This window comes from Nymphalis io, chromosome 11 (assembly GCF_905147045.1).
Source record: "Nymphalis io chromosome 11, ilAglIoxx1.1, whole genome shotgun sequence".
In the NCBI taxonomy this organism is placed as follows: Eukaryota; Metazoa; Arthropoda; class Insecta; order Lepidoptera; family Nymphalidae; genus Nymphalis; species Nymphalis io.
The window spans coordinates 6,476,755-6,499,792 of record NC_065898.1 but is presented as its reverse complement, the minus strand read 5'-3'; the positions used below and the strand labels follow the sequence as shown (position 1 = coordinate 6,499,792).

At 36.7% G+C, this 23,038-nt stretch overlaps 3 protein-coding genes across 8 annotated transcripts in view; 2 read left to right on the top strand and 1 right to left on the bottom strand.

The window, feature by feature from the left end:
- The window catches only part of LOC126771528 (cytochrome b5 reductase 4), a 104,615-nt gene that overhangs the window by 9,831 nt on the left and 71,746 nt on the right, over positions 1 to 23,038 (top strand). The window lies entirely within an intron of this gene.
- On the bottom strand, positions 8,034 to 23,031 carry LOC126771533 (fatty-acid amide hydrolase 2-like). Its single transcript, XM_050491438.1, has 6 exons — positions 22,710 to 23,031; positions 11,645 to 11,864; positions 10,140 to 10,272; positions 9,511 to 9,635; positions 9,284 to 9,412; positions 8,034 to 9,082 (listed from the first exon to the last, which is right to left on the bottom strand). Exons 1-6 carry the CDS (start codon positions 22,908 to 22,910, stop codon positions 8,307 to 8,309), a joined length of 1,584 nt encoding a protein of 527 aa, XP_050347395.1. The 5' UTR covers positions 22,911 to 23,031; the 3' UTR covers positions 8,034 to 8,306.
- Positions 15,092 to 20,739, top strand: LOC126771526 (uncharacterized). 6 transcript variants are annotated; one of them, XR_007669547.1, is made up of 2 exons: positions 15,092 to 16,822; positions 20,320 to 20,739. XR_007669547.1 is itself a non-coding variant. In XM_050491423.1 (2 exons), exons 1-2 carry the CDS (start codon positions 16,105 to 16,107, stop codon positions 20,536 to 20,538), a joined length of 2,757 nt encoding a protein of 918 aa, XP_050347380.1. In that variant the 5' UTR covers positions 15,092 to 16,104; the 3' UTR covers positions 20,539 to 20,739. The 6 variants fall into 6 exon arrangements, 5 of the variants coding, with proteins under 5 accessions (XP_050347380.1, XP_050347384.1, XP_050347383.1 ...); XM_050491423.1 differs by having other exon boundaries at positions 18,500 to 20,739; XM_050491427.1 differs by lacking the exon at positions 15,092 to 16,822 and adding an exon at positions 16,829 to 18,652 and having other exon boundaries at positions 20,340 to 20,739.

The following is a 23,038-nucleotide window of genomic DNA, read 5'->3' as shown; positions in this document are numbered from 1 at the left end:
CTACCACCACACCACTGAATTTTCATGTGCTTAATTAATGTTTATAATCCATCTCTTGAAAACGCCAACCCACCGTGGAGCAGCGTGTTGCAGTAAGCAAGTAAACTTTTTCCTCAAAAGAGAAGGAGGCCTGTCAATATTCCCCATATTTTTTTACGCTGGAAAAACGCATTACGCGTCTATCCCACGGGAACAGTGGGTGGGTATGTGGGGCTCGCCGGTATCCAAGGCGCCGAGTGCGCCCCAAACATCGGAATACGTACTAAAAAACCAGCGGGGTACCGCTGGTTTTTCCATCTTAACGAGGAGCGCCACGGGATTAATATTTATGGCTGTTACTTTTACCTGAATTTTTAGCGAAAATTGCGGGTTCAAACCCAGCCGAAATTTTCATGTGCTAATTTATGTTTATATTACTTCTTATATGCTCGATGGTAAAGAAAAACATTATGCGGATACCTTCATGTATATCGCTATATCGCATATATATATATATATATATATATATATATATATTATACATAATACGCAATAGAGGAACGCACCTATGCGCCAAAAGTTCCCCTTAAAAAATGAGAGAGAGATAGGACATTAGCTGACTAAATTTATTCAGAGTAAAAATAATGATTCACATTTAAATTTTAAAACGGTAAGAAAAACATGTTCAACCTGATGTTGACATGTATTTGTCATACCGACATATGGTAAAAACATATTTATACACATGTGTGTTTACCTAAAACTCAATTGCATTGCAGGAATGTTATCTGAAAGTATGAAAAACATCAGGACTTCTAATTTCACATTTCTTGAATCTGATGATTGAATTTCTGAAATATCTCCTTTGCTAAAACTTATATTGATATAGGTATTTAATTTAACATTTCTTTATTAATCTGCTAGATTTAAAAATAATTACATGAAGGGATATGGGGTAATAAGTCACGTCTGCACTGTTTGACAATGATTTTAATAATGAATATTAAATAATCAAAGTAAAGATGTTCGTTGATTGAATGAGTGGTGAGCGAATGTGAATGAGTGAAAGATTGAACAATATAATGAAAGAGAAATCTATTATCTATGGAGGCTTGAATTTTTGTATATTCCAACAGTCCCCTTCAAAAATACAAGTTTACAATACCATAACATAATTTCTTTCATTACTCATTCTTACAAATAAAATACTAACTATTTAGTTACATAAACCATAGTTTTTTTTATTAAATAAACTCATTCCTTCATTTACTTGATTAACACAAAACATGAATTATTTTTCAAAACAAATTTAAATTCTTTCTTAATTCTATAAATCTCTTGGAGGGTATCGCTTTTGTGAACATGTCAGCTAGTTGATTTCCTGTGGAAATAGGTTCTAGCTTTATTATTTGATTAGCGATTTGTTCCCTAATAAAATGATATTTTATATCTATGTGCTTAGATTTTTTGTGATTTGTGGGGTTATTGGCAATACATATACAACTATTATTGTCTTCAAATATTACAATAGGCTCTGTTATTTGTATAGAAATACTATTTAACAATGACCTTATCCAGACTGCTTCTCTCACAGCCTCAAAGAGAGCCATGTATTCAGCTTCCGTTGAAGAGACGGCGACAGTATTTTGTTTTCGTGTGGTCCACGAAATTGTACAATTATTAAAGGCCTTAAACAAATAGCCAGTTGTACTTTTTCTGTCGTTCTCGTCACCTCCCCAGTCGGAATCTGCATACCCACTTATTATCTCTTTATATTCACATTTTTTATAAACCAATTTTAAATTAATTGTACCTTTAATGTATCGTAAGAGATGTTTTAAATATTTCCACAACTCTTCGTTATTTTTAGATTGATATCTACTTAATATATTAATACAAGCACAAATATCTGGCCTTGTGCAAAGCATTGCATACATAAGGCATCCTATAACATTTTTACAAGGTGCATCATAGTGAGTGTCTGAATTTAAAGCTACAAAATTGATTTTAGAAGGAAAAGGAGAATTCGATGGATTACAATCTTTCATAGAAAATTTATTTAGAACATTTTGCAAATATGTTGTTTGATCTAAAGAAATTGTATTAGTTGTTCTTTGAATTCTAATACCAAGAAATAGTTTTAAGTCCTTCAAATCAGTCATTTGAAATTTTTGCATTAAACTGTTTTTAAACGCTTGCAATAAATTACTATTTTTAGTAGTAATAATTAAATCATCAACGTACAGAACTATATACACGTTTTTATCTATACAATTTTTATCTAATATGTACAGACAAGGATCTAATTCAGAGTTCTTAAAACCCATTTCCATGAGAATGAGATTGAACCGTTCATACCAACACCTGGACGACTGCTTTAGGCCATATAATGTTTTATTCAATTTACAAACCTGGTTATTACTTGCTAAAATACCTTCCGGTACTTCCATATAAATATTTTCTTTCAATATACCATTTAGAAACGCGGTTTTAACGTCCATGTGGTGTAAATGTAAATCAAACTGATTTGCCAGTGTTAATATAAATCTAAAAGTAGTTATCCGAGCCACTGGTGCGAACGTTTCGTGATAGTCTTGTAAATACTCTTGAGTGAAACCTCGAGCAACCAACCGAGCTTTATAACGTGTAGGTTCACCAAATTCATTATTTTTAATTGTAAATACCCACTTGCAACTTATAATATTAACATTTTTCGGTCTAATGACTAATGTCCACGTTTGGTTGCTTCGAAGCGACTCAATTTCATCCTGTATAGCGTTCAACCACTTATCAGAATCGTGCCTATCGAAAATATTCTTATATGATGTAGGTAAAGATTGCGTATCATTAAAAAGAGATAAAAATAAATCAGGATCGTGCATTTGCTTATAATTCTTTGGGGGTAATTCTCGAATTCTTTCGCTACGTCTTAAATTAGTGGTATTCGATTGACCGTCCAACGAATTGTCATTCAAAGAATCTTGTTGTTGATCTATTTTTAGCTTTGCCGAATCAATTTCAGGCTTACTAAATTTTGAAAGGGTTTCAATGTTGTCACTACTGCAACGTGTAGGGCGTGATTTTTCAAAGTTTAACTCGTCAAAAATAACATCGCGAGCTATAAAAACTTGATTATTTTCGATATTGAATAATCTATAACCGTTTGCATCGTAACCGATCAATATTGACTTGAAAGATTTCTCATCAAATTTAGTTTTTCTAGCTTTGTTATGAACGTATGCAGTAGATCCAAACATTAACAAATAAAAAGTGGCCTATTTCTAACTGATTTATCTTTTGATTTTGCAAAGGGCAACCGCGACTGTTTACCAAGTATGCAAGACTCACATAATGTATCATTAGGCATAATATCATTAATTAGGTAACTATCATCAATTAAGTTTTTTTAGAATGTTAAATTTATTTTTGTTTAAGTGACCTAGACGCTTATGCCATAGTTCGTAAGATGTAGAAGTTTGAGACAAATTTAAATTATGTTGAGATCGCGTAGGAACTTGAAAAACTAATTTAAATAAATTATTACTGATAACACTCGACACTAAACACTTGATACTATCGTTAATATAAACACTGTTATTTTTAAATATAACAACCATACCTGCTTGTTGAATACGATATACAGATATTAAATTACATGGCACGTCCGGCGCATATAATACATTATTAATCGTTCCTTGAAAACCTAAATTAGTAGTGACATTTATTGTACCTTTACCAAATGCTTGAATGCTTTCATTGTTCTTAGCTATACCAATTTTAATCGGTATTATGAACTTTGAGTAGGAAGAAAATAATTCCTTACTATTTACAACGTGGTCAGTTGCGCCCGAATCTAAAATGAAAACAATATTATTAATATGATATTTATAAGAATTTGACAACTTACACGTTGAAAACATATATGCGAAACTGTCCTCGTTATCGTTTCTGATTTGCAAAGCGCTCGCAGCTGCTGTTTTACTGCCGCTACTACCTCCATTTTGTTGTAACTTTTTGAAAAATCGACAATCTTTCTTCATATGATTTCGTCGTCCACAATGATCACAATATAATTTTGAAATTTTATATGATGAATTTCCGGTGTATGACTTCTTTTTATAATAATTATATGATTTCCTTTTATCGAATCCAATTTTGTTCTGCGATTTGAATTTATTCGTTGATGTATGTAAAACTTTGAGTTCTGTCGTCGTGGTATTCTTTAGTTTGACTTCGTGATCTAGAAGACGAGTTTTTACAAAAGATAGATGCAATTGTTCCTCTCCAAGTGTTTCCAGCGCCGTTATAACACCATCGTATGATGTGGGTAGAGTTAAAAGTAAATGTGATATTTTATCCATCTCATCCAATTTTGCACCAGCCGATATTAATTCGGTAATGATATTATCGAAATTGTTAAAATGTTCGAATAGTGTCACATCTGGTTGTAGTTTCATATTAAGTAACTGTTTACGTAAAGCCAATTGAGTCGCTAAGCTCCTCCGCTCATATACTTTGTCTAGCTCGGCCATTATGGATTTTGCAGTAGAAGAACCTCTTGCAAAGCTTAAAAATGTGTCACCCAAGTAATCTACAATCGTACCTTTTGCTAGCATATTCTTCTTAATCCACTCATTATCTGGTATTGGTGGTGGTTCTTCGTCAATAACAGGCAATAACTGCATTTCTTCTAGTAGTGACCTTATACGAAACTTCCAAGTACTATAGCGATCACCGTTAAATTGTTGTATATTTCTTTTACTTCGCGTATCCATTTGAGAAACACTTTTACTATTAATTTTAATTATTTAAACAACTTTAAACATGACCTGGGCCCATAACCTGAAGGGAAATGGGGTAGGTATAATAAGACACGTCTGCACTGTTTGACAATGATTTTAATAATGAATATTAAATAATCAAAGTAAAGATGTTCGTTGATTGAATGAGTGGTGAGCGAATGTGAATGAGTGAAAGATTGAATAATATAATGAAAGAGAAATCTATTATCTATGGAGGCTTGAATTTTTGTATATTCCAACATTACAGAATAAAACGCCATTACTCTTATAATATAACTTATATAGTTTTTAGCAACATTAAACATCTCAAGTTTTACAATAATTATTATATATTAGCCGAGTATTTTACCAGTTTTTTTATTCCTTTCAGATCGATTTCTCCGATACACTTAAAGACGAAGTAACGTTACCGACACGAAGTTATTCCCTTAAAATATCCCTTCCTACAGTACTGCGCACAATTACCTGAGACCTTAAATTCCTTTGTAACTTCAGAATCTAAACTGTCTCTTCCATCTAGTTTCGGTACACCAACTTCACCGTTACGACTATCATCACCGTTTTCTATGCCATCGTAGCCTACACCGTTTGCGAAAGCACCGCTTCAAACACGCTTCAAGATCCTTAGATGAACCCTCACAGCAATCCTCAGAGAAAACTCAATCAAGCAGTATGAACACGCCATTAATCAACTACGGATCTGCTACTGGTAAGCTGAGAATATTATTTATTTAAAAAGCTTGATTAACGTAAACGTAAATTGACCACTAAAATATCTCCTTTGCTTAATTTACATTTCTATATTAATCTTTTAAACTTAAAAATAATAATTTCCAAAGTAAAAAGGTAATGTTTTTAAAGTGATCCTAATGTTAACAACCATTTTCAATATTTTTATGTGGAAAAAAATTTAGTGTCCGTACAGGTTTTTATTAAAATAAAGCTGGAAAGTCAAATATGAAATCAAGCGATAATCGCCTGTTATTTAATTTGAGCAAGTAACTTTCAAAACCGCTTATATGGTGTGTATTACAATAATTAAGTGACGTTCTTCAGTGTGCTAAATTTATTGTCAGTTAAATGATGCTTGTCGAACAATGAACATAAAATTAAATATAAACAATAGCAAGATTAACCAATGTTATTGTTAACTCCGTTTGTTAGTTATTGATCGTTTAGGAAACTTAGTTATTGCAGCTTTGGGGGAAGAATGATTCTATTTAAATTGCTTAAAAATTTTTTAAGCACAGCTAAAATCACACTGATAGCAATATTGATAAAATGATATTATAATTAATAAAAATATATAATAATTGGTTGTTGCCGACTATTATCTCGACGGGTGCAGGGCATAAGGCCCCAAAGTTACCGAACTGTCGAAAATAATCAGACTCGAAAAGGGGGTAAAATGGGGGACAAACAGAAAAAAATGTAATAAGACTCAGGTATTACAGTAAAGGTATGTCTGTAGAAAATATAGGTGGCGGTAAGACAAAATTTAGGGAATTATTTCGAATTTTTAAGGTAACAAATACAGTATTTTATGAAAAAAGTACCTTAAGCGACTATTGTTAGCGATCGCTAAGGTTTCTATAAAAATATACTAAGTATTAATTTTTATGTTTTTTCATTGATTGAGGGCTCGACGGGAGCAGTGCAGAAGGCTCCAAGTCGCTTATTAGTCGAAAACAATTGGACGCGAAAAGGAGGGTAAAAATGGAGAATAAGAAATTAAGAAAAAACAGACAAAGCCAGGTATTACAGTAAAGTTATGTAGGAAGAAAATGTAGGTGGCGGTAAGACAAAATTTTAGGGATTTTTTTCGGATTTTAAGGTAACAAATGATATAGTATTTTATGAATAATGTACCTCTATGAATTGCCTAACCTTTTTTTTCCCCATGGGCACATGGGCTTATTACTAGAGATATTCGTTAATTGAATATCCCCAGTTGGTTGAATTTGATGTTTTTCTTAATATAATATTGTTATTATACTTTATTTGTTTCTCATACTTACGAGTACATATATTAATGATCTAATGTACATCATGTTTAGTAATATGTAGTGTCCGACCGAATTTATTACTACTTATATCCGGTTATGACCGAAGTTTGGCTCCTTCGGCCGAATTTTATGTTCAAATCTTTAGATACAGACGTTTGTCAAGAATATTTTGTTTATAATTATTAGAGTATTTGTTGTTGTTACAGATTATATATTATATATTATACAGACGTATAGAATATAGATAATATTTTTGTGTCGACCGACTGAGTTTTGTTTAGGTAGAGCTATTCTATAAGAACTTGTTGAACTTGAAGAAATTCTTGGAATTATTCAAATTTTATCAAATCCAAATAAAATGTCTTTTTTTTTAATTATTATTTTGTACATTTTCTTCAGTGCATTGAAATGTTTTGGGTTAAGCAGTTCAATTAGAACCCTTAAATATTTGCTCTCTTTCAGACATTTGGTTACCTCATTTTTAAAATTTCAAATATAAAAGGTTATTCTTAAAAAAATCATTATTGCTACTTAAAAAACTTCAAAGATTTTATTGTTATATAAATATTGTACTGTTTTAAAAGCCGAGATGGCCTAGTGGTTAGAACGCGTGAGTCTTAAACGATGATCGTGGGTTCAAACCCGGGCAAGCACCACTGAATTTTCATGTGCTTAATTTGTGATTATAATTCATCTCGTGCTTGACGGTGAAGGAAAACATCGTGAGGAAACCTGCATGTGTCTAATTTCATTGAAATTATGTCACATGTGTATTCTACCAACCCGCATTGGAGCAGCGTGGTGGAATAAGCTCTATACCTTCTCCTCAAAAAGGGAGAGGAGGCACTAACAGGCTGTTACAGTACTGTATTGTTTGATACAATATTTGGTGTAATTGCAAATATAACAAACTTATCGTGCCTATTTTATCCTCAAAAAACTCAACAAATCTAATTGCTTATTTTCTAAACAATGAAAACAAATGCTATGAAATTCTACTAAGTGTCCTACAGTTTAAATTAATGCAATTATGCGACCAGGCTATGCCAAGTGAATTACCAGCAAAATAATTTAACATGTAGTTTACTTATTGTTCAAACATTATTTTAAATCAATTTCCTACGCTTTTAACTTTGAGCAATTAATAGTAAAAAAAATATGTTTTTATTGTAATGAACTAAGATTATTTATTAAAATTAATTTATTTAAAAGTTTATACAAAATGGTAAAATGTGTCTATTAAAATTATTATTGATGTTTTTCTTTTGTTTTGATTTATTTGCATTTTAATCTTGACTGGTTAAACCTATTCGTGCACCGCAAATAGGATGTGGCATGTTTTGTATATAATAAATTCTTAACTGTTTTATATAAAGTGAATTACAAATACTTTGTTTCGGTTTTCTTTTTGTATTATGAATAAAAAGGTGTTACAGTTGGATTTGGTTTTAAATGATTTACAAAAACCTACTCAAATACACATAATATATATACAAGAAAACGCATTTTACAGTGTTCCTTAATTACTTTGTGGTTCTTTCCATCCTCCAAATGCTTTTTCTAATTCCTCAGCGACAGCCAGACACAGTCTGTCATTGTTATGGTTTGCAATTACTTGTATTCCAATCGGAAGCCCTTCACTGTTGAGACCTAAAGGAATAGTAGTGGCGGGGAGGCCAAGGCTGTTTATTATCGCTGTGTATATGAAATTCATAGGTCTCATCAATGGTTGATTGTGGTATGGCGCAAGTGTTGGTTGAACAGGATATATAAAAACACCATCATACCCCAACATTTTTTTAAAAATGTCCTCCAAATTTTCACCTATTCTTCTGTAGTATTTATATTTTTCACTTTCGAAATCTACTACTTCACAATCCACCAACGCTATAAATAGCGCTATCATAGTGTTTCCTGATAATCCTAACAAGCTTTTTATTATTTCTCGAAATATTGAACAGTAGGTGTAATCTTTTATAATATATGATCCAAATGGTTCGGTACTTTTCATAGTATTCAACCAAATCGGAAAAGATCTTTCAAGTAGTTCAATTTTTTTCTCTTCACTTGCTATTTTATGTTTTATTTTAAAATATTCGACGACTTTTTCCATCACGGTGATAATTTCTGGATCTACTTTGCTTGCCATTGGAGCATTATTGCTAAACTGATGAAAGATCTTTATTTGTCCTACATCAACAGGCTTATCTAAGTTAAGTTGCTTGCTGTTTTCTCCCGATATTATTTTGAGGATAGGTTTTAAATCAACAGCATATTTTGTCATTGGTCCTGTACCTGCAATTTGAATTGATATTTAAATGTAGAGAAAATTAACATTTTCTATCGTCGAAAAAATTATTTATTTAACTGTTTTATTAAATTAAATATGATGTTTTTTATTAAAGATAATTTGTAATAGCAAAAAGACGCCTATACTTGTTAAACATTTGTAGCCAAACAATTGAAAATTAATTATTGTTAATTCTTTAATCTTACATAAAAGTTCATCTTCCATTTCTGAAGTTATAATTTGCCCATGGTTGGAAACTACTTTTCTTGTGGGCTTATGTCCAAATATTCCATTAAAATAAGCCGGCATACGAATAGATCCTCCGATGTCAGAACCTAAGTAAAATAACATTTCAAGTAAGGTTTACTTACAATTTCGTGAACTACGAATTGCTTGATGTGTGATCATGATGTGTAGGGTAATAAAAAAGTACCTATTCCAAAGCAACTGCCCGCAGCAGCTTGGATGCATCCTTCACCGCCTGACGACCCGCCAACAATTCTTGTAGTATTGTATGGGTTACTTGTTCTGCCATGTATCTTATTATAAGTTTCCCACCTAGTCAAATATAACAAAAAAGTCCGTGCAATTATCACCCAAATAAAGTCGAGTGAGTGGATATGGATAAAGTTTTATGTTTTCATAAAAAGTAATACATTTTGTTTATGTTTGAGGTGCGGACGGGCAAATAGGTCTCCTGATGTTAAAGTGGTCACCGCCCATAGACATTGGCGATGTAGAAATATTGACCATCCCATATTTATATTGTAATTATATATACGTAAGGAATGAAGGTGTATAAGGTATGGGTGGTACCTACCCAGACGGGCTTGCGTAAAGGCCTACCATCGAGTAAACATATTATAGAGTGTGAAAATGCGTCCATCAAATGGCTTTTAATTAAATTTGCATCTTTGATGAATATTTAAATTAATGTAAAGTAAAGTAAAAGTAACTGTTACTTTACAGGTTAGACTAAGGCCTCCTCTCCCTTTTTGAGGAGAAGGTATGGAGCTTATTCCACCACGCTGCTCTTCATGTTATTGTATAGTTATAACATACCACATACAGAGTTCTGGAACATTGGTTAAGCCAATAATGATGGCACCATTTTGTTTTAAAAGCTTAATTACTTCGGCATCTTCTTCAGCTATATAGTCCTTTTTCAAAACTACTCCTGCGGTTTGATGAAGATCTACAAAGCGTAACATAATTTAGATTGGTAACTAAGATAAGTCATTCCTAACGTTATTATTATAGATAGATAATTGTAGTCTTTTTTTGTTACCTTGTATCTACAATTATAAATTCTCATAACAAGTTTGTTTTTAGCATTATTATCACAAGGATTCAAACTGTTGACGTATCTATTGTATTTTAAAGAAAAGCTATGTATATTTTTTGGCTATAACATACGCTAGCGTGGCATAAAATATCTTGATGTTACAAAATATTACATTATGTTTAATAGTTTCGAGTTTATTATTAGGTATCTTGTAAAGTAATACAGGTGCAATAAAAAAAGGAAGCACGTGTGTGTACTTAGCTTTAGGTAAAAGACATTCTGGCCATAATTGTTAAGCATTTTTTAATTTATGGCTTATGTGTCTTTGCACTTATCGCACAAATCATTAGTCAACAACTAGGTTAAAGTTACATTTTATAATATTTATTTGATATGTATATATATATGGTTTAAGACTAAGAAATGATAAGGTATTGAAATATATTTAAAAAGTTTAACCTTTTGATGACAAGTTTCTACAAACTATATAATACTGCAATTAAATATTTTATTTACTATGTAAGTATCTATAGTATGTAAATGTATATATTTATAATGTGTATGTATATTATATTATTATATAATTATATATTTATGGAATATTTATTTATGTATCGTATATATACATATATATATTGTATCTATTTTTTTTTATGTATTAAATAATTTGTACACCCCTACCATCCTATCTGAGAGAGATACTCTACCAAAGGTTGCCTAGAAGAGATCGCTGTTTTAGCGATAAGGCCGCCTATTGTACATTTTTCTTTTCTTTGTTTTTGTTTTACTCCTATTATTTTTGTCTATATTGGTGTGCAATAAAGAGTATATAAATAAATAAATAATACTTGATCGCGGGCGTAATCCTTAGCGTTAACGTAATTTTTTTTCATCTAATAGATGGTGAGTTTACATCAAAGTCCATGCGATGGTCACTTTTTTTTCGCTGGAAAAATGCAAATACGCGTTGCCCCCACATGAGGTGGGGTGGTATGTGGGATTGGCGGTGCTGAAGGCACCGGAATACTCACTAATAAACCAGCGGTACCAACTTCGTCTCTTCGGAGGACGACATGGGATCGCTAGCGCGCTATCGTAATATCCCGACCGGTTGGCCCGTCTCGGCGGGTTTCCAAATCCTAGTGGGTTCTCGGGGCACAGAGGCCCGGCGACAGTTACGTCGAGAAGAGAAGGTGCGTATAGCGCCGATCTCTTCTCCCCGGTCTTCTTACACGACCGTCACTAGCTCGACTCATAAAAAAAACAAACATGCGCAGAATACCTTTTACAGCAATGGAATCTTTAGTTGTAAATGGAACACCCAAAAAGGGCTTCTCTTGCGTCAACTGTTCGACAGTCTTAGTACCGCTTCTTATAATTTCATCAGCTTTCTTCGCTTCCTGTAATGCTAATTCAAAACGATTTTCTACAAAGCAATTTACTATAGGATTTATATCTTCTATTCTTCGTATACAAGCTTTAACAACATCGACGCTGGTTATCTGAAAAGTAAATTAATGAACAAACTATAAAATTAATTTCATTTTTAATTTATTTAATTAATATCATAATAGTACATATTTTATTTATTTTAAACATTAATTTAACAAATAGTTAATTAAACGTCGTAAGGTTCGTACATCCGTCTTCCCACGCGCGCGCCTAGCGATCGATCTTACGCGTATTCCTAATCTGTTGTGTGTGAGTGTGACCCGTCATTAGTAATTAGGTTATCAATACACAAATGCAGAGTACTTAGACATGATTCGTTCTTATGCGCGTGCGAATGATAGCTTGCCGGGTGCTCACTTTGAACATTTTAGTTACAGTTTTACAGTGTTACAGTTTTAGTTACATGGTTAGTGTAGTTATATAGGTAGATAGGTAGTTTAATGATTGACAAATAACTATGATTCCATTTAAACAACAATAAAACAAACAGTTCATATTAATTTTTGTTCCAAGTTCACATCATTTTGTCAACAAATTTGTTTGCTTAAACGAGTGAAATATCTTGATATTTTGCCTGTCCTAAGCCAAGATTAAAGTATGAAGGGGGATTGGATCATGCTTGTTTGTCAAAGGTAGCCTGCTACCGTGTTAACACGTGGCGGGGTTTGGACGTAGATAAACTACCGCGTCTACATACCTACATACCTGTTTTGTGTCGACAGCGCAGTTAGGGTGTCCACACGACGCGTATTTAATTGCATGTATTTAATTGCAATTGTTGGTTAACTTTACCTAGAGCTTTAATAATGTTTATGTTATATGTAATTTTTTTGTCATATATGGTCGTCAGATATCACGAACTTATGTATGATAGTATTCAAACAGCCATGCTGTATATATAAAAATTATGTAACAATACGTCATTACTCCATAGCAAAAAGAACACATCAAGTCGCAATATATGACGTCATCGTTTGAAAGAGTGAATAGGTCTTATAATGACTATTTATTTGAAAGAAGCAGCATGTAATGACGTAGTGTAACGTAATATCAAGCTCTGAGAAGAATTGTTTGTCTTCATATAATAATCTTCGCTTCCGTCGGAATTTCACCGCTTCAATGAACACAACTCGGTTTGCTGATTTTGTACTGCATCAACACCTTCGCTCCGCGTGCTATCCGAACCGAATGAACGAGACAACGCGATAAAACCCGCGATGATACTCGCAAGTTTACCCAAAGAAAATCGATATTTTCAAAGTTTTTCGCGTTTATTGCGACAATTATTGCTGTTGTTGAGTATTACGGACAACTGTATATTTATCATCATTAAATTATAAGCCGATTGCCGTGGAGTACCGGCTTAGAATAGTACTCCCCCAATCTCATCCCGTGGGTGTCGTAAGAGGCGACTGAGGGACGGGGAAAAGGGGGGATGGGCAGCAGCGTCCCCCCTCCCATAAACATCTTACCCCCCTACTGCGCTCGCCAACACGCCTGCCCAGCGCGGCGAGTATGGGCAAACCCCTCCCTTAATGGCAGATGCGCCCAAAAAAAAGGCCCCCAGTTACCGGCAAGCCCGCTAGGCCCGATCAAGGTAGAGATCGCGGTATCGGCAGAGCAGGGGGTGCTAAGAATCACCGGTTCACGGCAGGCTACTGTATAAAACGACTGAACATGGCAACGTATAATGGACGCTCGATGAGGCTGGACCATCACCTCGCCGAATTAGAAGTAGAGTTAAGTCATATAAACTGGCATATACTGGGGTTATCTGAAGTCCGAAGACAGGGGGAGGACACGATAACTCTAGAGTCCAGTAACTTACTCTACTTCCGCGAAGGTGATAACCTCTCCCAGGGTGGTGTCGGTTTTCTAGTCAAAAAGGATCTCATTAGCAGCATTGTGGAAATCAGTAGTGTGTCGAACCGGGTAGCGTACCTTGTCCTAAAACTTTCCGACAGGTACTCCCTGAAGGTCGTACAGGTATATGCGCCAACTTCGACATACTCTGATGATGTGGTCGAAGCGATGTACGAGGACATCGCAAAGGCCCTCAACGACACCTCGAAGGCCCACTACAATGTTGTTATGGGAGACTTTAATGCTAAAGTGGGAGTACAAGATAGCGGTGAATCGAAAGTCGGACCTTACGGCTTGGGCTGCAGAAATCACAGGGGGCAAATGCTGGTAAACTTTCTCGAAGCGCAGGGGCTTTTTTTGATGAATTCTTTCTTTCAAAAGAAGCCTCAGAGGAGGTGGACCTGGCGAAGCCCCGATAACGTGACAAGGAACGAGATAGACTTTATCATTTCGAATAAAAGGCACATATTTAGAGATGTTTCAGTGATCAACAGGTTTAATAACGGAAGTGATCACCGCTTGGTTCGAGGCACTCTAAATATCAACTTAAAAGCCGAAAGATCGAGAATGATGAGGTCTACTCTCCGACCTACCATGCTCCAAGCTGCTCAAGGCTCCGAAAAGTTCCAAATGGAACTTCAAAATCAATTCACCGCGTTGGAAACCATAAGCAACATTGATGAGAGAACCGACACGCTGGTCAAAATACTGCAAAACACATCCCGCAAGTGTTTTCCGCCACAGAGAAGAGACAACGCACCAAAACTCTCTGCTGAGACACTCGAGCTCATGAGAAAACGACGAGAACTACCATCATTTTTGTCAGATAAGGCCTTAAACCGAACAATAAAAACGCTGACGCGACGCGATCTCCGACGCTCCAATACCCGTGCTGCGATACTACGAAGGCTGCGATTGAGCAAAATCGGGGATCGAAAGTGTTCGCTCGCAAGTTTGGGAGGCCGCGTCTGACAAAACTTAAAACTGAAAATGGTGGGGTCGTTACCTCTAGGCCTGAGATTGTCGGAGAAGTAGAGAGGTTTTATGGGCAGTTGTTCTCTTCAAGATCGGATAAACCCGTGGGAATCAGTATTGATGACCAGCGCGCCCCTCTTATGCGCCATTACTCCGAGGAGCTCCCGGTCGTTGACCAAGGAGAGATTAGGGCGGTGTCGGCGCTTCACATATACCGACGACGAGAGAGGCGCGGGGCGCGGGGCGCGGGCTAGCGGCCCGTTGCGCGTGCGCCGCGATTCACCGGTCACTCAGCGAGCGACAGCCAACTAGGCGGACACTTTATCGTCCTTGCGTGCAATTTGAATACGCGAATAAATTATTATAATACAGTCCAAGTCTTATTACACCGAAGTCCCGTTAGGGCTCCTTCAGTTTCTGGTCCTTCGAAGCGAAAAAACCTGCATACTTCCGTCGCATTACAAATGCAACGCAACGGTCATTGACGTCGCGTGGTTTACATTGACCACGCCCAAGGACAAAGGACAAGAAGTCGTCTCCGTCATCTACGTGGCAGCCTTTGTCGTCTGAAGAAGCTGATGTCAGGGAGTATAATTCTGTATTTGAGTGAGTCCATCCAATTACTTATTTCCAACTTTCCCTATTGAAAACTTCTTTTTGCTGAAATTTTTATTTTTTAAATATTTCTCCATAATTAATCTTCTAGTTATTCAAGTAATATATTGCTTAATTACTTCATTGATGCATTATTTAATTATTTCATAACAAAAAGTACGCACGCACTTGACACGTGTTAACCTTGAAACCGGTCAAGTCTTATCGCTTTGAATAGAACCCGTTCGTCTACGCAAACAGAATACGATTGAACTACTTTCCGAGGATGCCGAGTCTACGTTTACTGAGCGTGAGGACTTCGACCGTCAGTATTTCAATCTGGTGGCACTCACGCGCAGCCTGCTCGGTGCTTCGTCCAACGGTACTGGATCTGAGGCGGGCTTCAAAGATGCTGATTCAGGTGCACATATTTCCAATTCAAGGAATTTTATTCGTTTGCCTAAAATAGATTTACCGCATTTCGACGGGACCTATCAATGCTGGCTAGAATTTCGCGATACTTTTACATCTTTAATTCACAACAATACTACCATTAATGATATCAATAAATTCCATTACCTTCGAGCTTCACTCCAGGGTAATGCAGCTTTAATTATTAAAAATATTGATTTTAAAGGGGATCATTACAATATTGCATGGGATCTTTTATGCGAACGATACAATAATAATCGCATTCTCGTCAATAACCACATACAGGCCCTTTTTGATGTCGAGTCAATAACAAATGAGTCTAGTGTTTCAATTAGAAATCTAGTTGATACGATAAATAAAAATGTTAGGGCATTAACAACATTAAATCAGCCCACTCAATATTGGGATACTTTACTCATTTATATAATGTCTAAAAAATTAGATTTAAAAACTAGTCGTGATTGGGAAGAACATAGAAACAATACTTTAAAAGATGATCCCACTCTAGCACAATTTTGTTCTTTTTTAAACAAAAAGGCAGATTGGTTGGAATCCGTCGAATCAAATATTAATCTTTCTCAAAATAATATTATTGTTGCTTTAAATAATAATCATTCAAATAAATTTGTTCCAGATAAAACTACTCAAATACCAAAAAAATCTAATAATAATTTTAATAAATGTCCGCTTTGCTCCCAAGCACATGCTTTATACAAATGTGATTCATTTCGAAGTTTATCTATTGAAAGTCGCATACAAAAGGCAAATGATTATAATGTTTGTCTTAATTGCTTACGGTTAGGCCATTCTGCTAAGCAATGCAAACTATCACATTGCAAATATTGTAAAATAAAACATAATACGCTTTTGCATTTAAATTCGAATGACTTCAAAACTGTCAATTCATTGCTTTCTTCTTTGCACCTTGCTACGTCAAATGTTGCACTTCCGGCCAATTGCTTGCAGCTTGCTACTTCTGCGCATGTATTACTGTCCACAGCTCTGGTGAACGTGATCGGCGCGTCGGGTAAAAAGTACACTGCACGTCTACTGCTGGACAACGGTAGCACGGCCAACTTTGTTACGCAGACATTCTTCGAGAAACTTGGTTTGTTACGACGCGGTACTAGCACCAGGGTAACAGGTATTAATAATCGTATTTCTACTAGTACACAGTCTTGTCACCTCCTAATAGAGTCTTTATGCTGTGCCTATACTGTAGATATAGAGTGTCATATCTTGCCTGAAATTACAAAAGTGTTACCGTCGTCTTTCGTACACATCAATCACGTCTCTATTCCTTCAGGTCTTAAACTAGCGGACCCGAACTTCAACGTTCCGTCGGCCGTAGATATCCTGGTAGGGGCTGAAGAGTTCTGGGAGGTATTAAGTAAAAATTATATAGATTTAGGGAAAAACTTACCTAAATTACACGAAACTAGATTCGGATGGCTAGTATCAGGTAGTATTCCCCACCAATCTAAACAAAAATCTATTTTTAATCATTTTTGCCATCACACTAATGTCACTCCCGACCTTACTCAATTCTGGGAGCTTGACAACGTTTCTTCAAAACATTCATATTCTCTAGAAGAAAGAGCATGTGAGCAAATTTTTAAGCAAACCACTGTTCGTAACAATGATGGTGGATTTGTAGTCACCATGCCTTTAAAGGGTGACCCTAGTAATTTAAGTCAATCTTATTTTCATGCTAAAAATAGGTTTTTATCCCTTGAAAGGCGATTTAGGCGTGACCCTATTTTTAAAAGGCATTATATTGAATTTATGCGAGAATATGAAAACTTAGGTCATATGACTTTAGACTCGCACTCTACTTCAGTACCTGAAATCTCTAAATTGCAATATTTTATTCCCCATCATGGAGTTGTTCGAGATTCTAGTACCACGACAAAACTACGCGTAGTATTCGACGCATCAGCCTCTACCAGTTCGGGTGTGTCTCTTAACGACATACAGATGGTCGGACCAGTAGTTCAAGACGACCTGTTTTCAATTTTAACACGTTTTCGTCAGCATAGGTACGTGGTTTCAGGTGACGTTGAAAAGATGTATAGGGCGATTGAATTAAATCCAGTTCAACGACCTCTTCAAAAAATTATTTTTCGTTTTAATTCTTCAGAACCTCTAAAGACCTACACATTAAATACGGTCACTTATGGTACTGCCTCTGCCCCCTATTTAGCTACAAAGTGTCTCACAAGTCTAGCTGATAACCTTGACGACTATCGTGTTCAAAGCGCTATTCGTCGTGATTTTTACGTAGACGACTATTTGAGTGGAGGGAATACCATAAGCGAAACTATCGAAATTTCAAAAAAGGTACATTCGGTTCTATCATCAGCTAAATTTAATTTACGTAAATGGAGATCAAATAATCCAGAAATTCTTAGACATGTTACTAATAGTAAAATCGAATCACAAAATACTCTACATTTCTTTGATCAAGATCCGAATTCTTGTCAGGCTAAAACTTTAGGTCTTAATTGGGTTTGTGATTCAGATTCCCTTACATATACTATTAATATAACGCCAAATACTAAAATTACTAAACGTCATGTTCTTTCTGTAATTAGTAAAATATTTGATCCACTGGGTCTAGTAGGACCTTGTGTCGTTCAAGCAAAAATCATTATGCAGAGACTTTGGATAAATAAATATGATTGGGATGACGAGATGTCACACGAGCTTAAAAATCTTTGGTCGACATTTGAAAACACTTTGATATCATTAAATAATTTAAAAATACCACGATGGGTTTTGTGTCAAGACTCTATTAAGCACGAAATTCATGTCTTCACAGATGCATCGGAAAAGGCGTACGGGGCATGTCTGTATATTCGATCAAGTAGTGATAATGGCTCTACAAATGTACAGCTTCTAGTCTCTAGAAACCGAATAGCGCCTGTCAAACCGACGACCATACCGAGGCTTGAACTTTGCGGAGCTTTGTTAGGTGCAAGGCTGTGTACTAAGGTTCAGGAATCGCTTACCATACCCATTCATAGATGTAGCTTTTGGTGTGACTCTACCATAGTTCTAGGATGGCTTTCAACTCCTTCTAATCAATTAAAACCTTTTGTTAAAAACAGAGTCAATGAGATTTTGGAAATCACATCTGGTCACTCCTGGAGCTACGTACCGTCGAAGGACAACCCAGCGGATCTTGTTTCCCGTGGCCTCAGTGCCGACGTAATAAACGATACACCTCTGTGGTGGTCCGGTCCTTCTTTTTTACTTCATGGTAAAAAGGAGTGGCCGAAAATGCCAAACACAGAGAAACACGATTTGCCGGAAGTAGTTACTCATTTCATTAGTAATTGTCGCAATCATTCATACGTTTATCATTCAGACGCAATCACGCATTCATCAATCATTAATTGCTTATTAGAAAAATATTCTAGCCTAAATAAAATTTACAAAATATTTACATATATACAAAGATTTATTTATAACTTAAAACATAAAAATAAAATGCATGGCAATCTTTCTGCAAAAGAAATACAAAATTCAATAAATACTATTATACATCATTGTCAACTTGAAATGTTTCCTGAAGAGTATAATCTTTTAAAATCTGGTCAGAAATTGCCACGCAAAAGTAGATTGCTTCCTTTGACTCCATTCATTGACAATCATAATCTCATTCGCGTGGGCGGGAGGCTTGACAACTCCCCCTACGATTTTAACATAAAACATCCCATTGTAATTTGTAGTAAGCATATTTTTACTAAACTTTTATTTCATATGAAACATTTAAAACTTTTACATGCCGGCCCACAATTATTATTGTCACATATAAGACAAAGTTATTGGCCTCTAGGTGGCAGAAACTTATCTAGACTTATCGTAAATAAATGCCTTACATGTTTCAAAAATAGAGCACAAAATGTACAGCCTCTAATGGGTCATTTACCTAGTGCTCGAACTAATCTGGAATTTCCATTTCTCAACTGTTATGTAGATTACGCGGGGCCAGTATTGATAGCCGATCGTAAAGGCCGCGGTTGCAAACTTATAAAATCTTATATGTGCATCTTTGTTTGCTCAGCAGTAAAAGCAGTGCACTTGGAGCTCGTCTCTGATCTTAGCACTGATGCTTATATGGCCGCGCTACATCGTTTCATAGCGCGTCGAGGCAAACCGCGGACGATAACATCTGATAACGGCACGAATTTCGTAGGCGCATCCAACGAAATACAGAAATTTATTCAATCATCGAATGTTGCGTGTGAGATAGCACAAGAGGGCATCGATTTCATTTTCACACCTGCTTATAGTCCTCATTTCAACTCTTTAGCGGAAGCAGCAGTCAAATCATGCAAGCATCATTTAAAAAGATTACTTTCTCTAACCCATTTCACATTTGAGGAGATGACTACGTGTCTCACTCAAATAGAAGCGATTCTAAATTCGCGTCCTCTAACACCTCTCTCTTCAGACCCTAATGATTTTTCGGCACTAACTCCTTCTCATTTTCTAATTGGACGACCACTCTTATCAGTACCATGCTCTCGGGTGACTGAAGCCGACATCACTCGACTGGACCGATGGAGGAGAATCCAGTACATACGACATCACTTCTGGAGCCGCTTCCATAATGAGTACACTTCTTTGCTACAGGCCAAATCCAAATGGTTTAGTTCCAGAGGGGAGGTGAAACCAGGGTCTTTAGTCCTAATCAAGGACAAAACAACACCACCGCTGCTCTGGTCCCTGGGTCGGGTCACACAGACCTTTCCCGGCGTAGACGGAGTCACGCGGGTGGCAGAAATCAAAACGAAGAGAGGAACAATTCGTCGCGCTTTCAATAACATCTGCCCCCTTCCTGATCAAGATTGAAGAGCACTCTTCAACCCGGGGAGTATGTCGGCGCTTCACATATACCGACGACGAGAGAGGCGCGGGGCGCGGGGCGCGGGCTAGCGGCCCGTTGCGCGTGCGCCGCGATTCACCGGTCACTCAGCGAGCGACAGCCAACTAGGCGGACACTTTATCGTCCTTGCGTGCAATTTGAATACGCGAATAAATTATTATAATACAGTCCAAGTCTTATTACACCGAAGTCCCGTTAGGGCTCCTTCAGGCGGCTCTAGAACAGCTTAAAAACAACAAAGCTCCGGGAGATGACGGAATCACAACAGAGTTGCTTAAGGCAGGCGGGACTCCGGTCCTGAAAGAGCTAGCAAGCCTCTTTAATTCCGTCATCCAACATGGCAAGACCCCGGAAACGTGGAGCGGGAGTGAGGTGGTACTGTTTTTCAAGAAAGGTGATAAAACCCTCTTGAAAAACTACAGACCAATCTCCCTCCTGAGTCACGTATATAAGCTGTTCTCAAGAGTCGTCACGAACCGTCTCGCCAGACGACTTGACGAGTTCCAGCCCCCAGAGCAAACCGGCTTTCGATCAGGCTACAGCACCGTGGACCACATCCATACTGTTCGGCAGATTGTGCAGAAGACCGAAGAGTACAATCAGCCGACGGTATGGCATTTGTGGACTACGAGAAAGCCTTTGACTCCATCGAAACCTGGGCAGTGCTCGACTCATTGCAGAGATGTCATATCGATTGGAGATATATCGAGGTACTGAGATGTCTGTACAACGCCGCTACAATGACTGTCCACATCCAGGACTGTAAGACGAAGGCGATCCAACTGCGCAGAGGGGTGAGACAGGGGGATGTAATATCCCCGAAACTGTTCACCAACGCGTTGGAAGACGTTTTCAAAACGCTGGATTGGACTAGGTATGGAGTTAATGTAAACGGCGAGTACATCTCACACCTTCGATTTGCCGACGATATCGTCATCATAGCAGAGTCGCTGGAACAACTCACCGAAATGCTGCGTAGCCTAGGCGAGTCTTCCCGGTGTGTCGGTCTCGGTATGAACTTAGACAAGACCAAGGTCATGTTCAATAGGCATGTCGTGCCGGGACCGATCTACGTCGAGGGGAAACCTCTCGAAGTTGTTAGTGAATATACCTACCTAGGACAGATAATACAAGTCGGTAGGAACAACTTCGAGAAGGAAGCCGATCGAAGAATTCGCTTGGGATGGGCAGCATTTGGCAACCTTCGTCAAGTCCTCAAGTCGTCTATACCGCAATGTTTGAAGACGAAAGTCTTCAACCAATGCGTCTTACCTGCCATGACATACGGTGCCGAAACGTAGACACTAACTGCGGGACTAGTCCACAAATTCAAAGTCGCTCAGCGTGCTATGGAGCGAGCTATGCTCGGAGTATCTTTGAAGGATAAGATCAGAAATGAGATTATCCGGAAAAGAACCGGAGTCACCGACATAGCTTGCAAAATTAGCAGGCTGAAGTGGCAGTGGGCTGGTCACGTATGTCCTAGGACCGATGGCCGTTGGAGCAGACGAGTCCTAGAGTGGAGACCGCGAATCGGCAAGCGCAGCGTAGGGCGCCCTCCAGCCAGGTGGACCGACGACCTTAAGAAGGTGGCAGGCACCAACTGGATGCGGAAGGCGGAGGACAGGGAGCTTTGGCGCACCTTGGGAGAGGCCTATGTTCAGCAGTGGACAACGATTGGCTGTTGATTGATTGATTGAAATTATAAGACTGTGTAAAAGTATATAAAGGTATATAAACAATATATAAAACAGTTGTGCTTGTAAAGAACATATATATCTACATGACGGTGTATCGATTCCCAGTGTTATAAAATTAATACTGATTATAATATATTTAAAAAATATGTTACTGAGTGTGTAAATTTAACTATTATATAATCATACATAATAATATAAAGCTTATACTTTATAGGATTAATATCCTGAAATAATAAGTATTATATGATAAGACTATTATATATATAAAGTCTTCGGTTATTATAAAAAAATACGTAGCTTAGCAAACTATTGATAAGGAAAACTGAGGTGAAATACATTTAATCATCGATCGTGTTATCTGGAATGAGTCATTCTTAATCAAGAGTAATTTTATTATCATAGAGCTAAAATAATGAAGCTTTGGGTGATTCACAAACCTGCTTGGTCCTTATTTTTCTCGCGACATCTACTGCCGGTTGCTTAAGAATGTCATCTTTTATCGGTGGTAACTTCTTTCCTTTTGTCCCGTAGTATAATTTGAAGAAAAATCTTGTAACCAAATCTAATATCGCACGCAATGCACTCAACAATCGTAATTTGAGTCGGATTGGCTTACTTTTTATTTCCGTAACAGACATTTTAGCGATTGACAAGCTATACTATTTACAGACACTTAATATGCATAAACTTGATTACTTTATTCAATTTTACACAGTGTTGCTGCGTAAATGACTTTTATTACTATGAGCACAGTGCGCTACAAAGC

Bases quoted from the DNA above. Each gene is read 5' to 3' on its own strand.
- LOC126771526 (XM_050491423.1), top strand. From the start codon at position 16,105: ATGTCTAAAAAATTAGATTTAAAAACTAGTCGTGATTGGGAAGAACAT. The intron at 16,823-18,499 runs GTATTAATAATC...ATGTCTTCACAG, and splicing joins TACTAGCACCAGGGTAACAG to ATGCATCGGAAAAGGCGTAC.
- LOC126771533 (XM_050491438.1), bottom strand. From the start codon at position 22,910: ATGTCTGTTACGGAAATAAAAAGTAAGCCAATCCGACTCAAATTACGA. The intron at 11,865-22,709 runs GTTTGTGAATCA...TTTACTTTTCAG, and splicing joins GAAAAATAAGGACCAAGCAG to ATAACCAGCGTCGATGTTGT. The intron at 9,083-9,283 runs GTAAGATTAAAG...TTCAAATTGCAG, and splicing joins AATGGAAGATGAACTTTTAT to GTACAGGACCAATGACAAAA.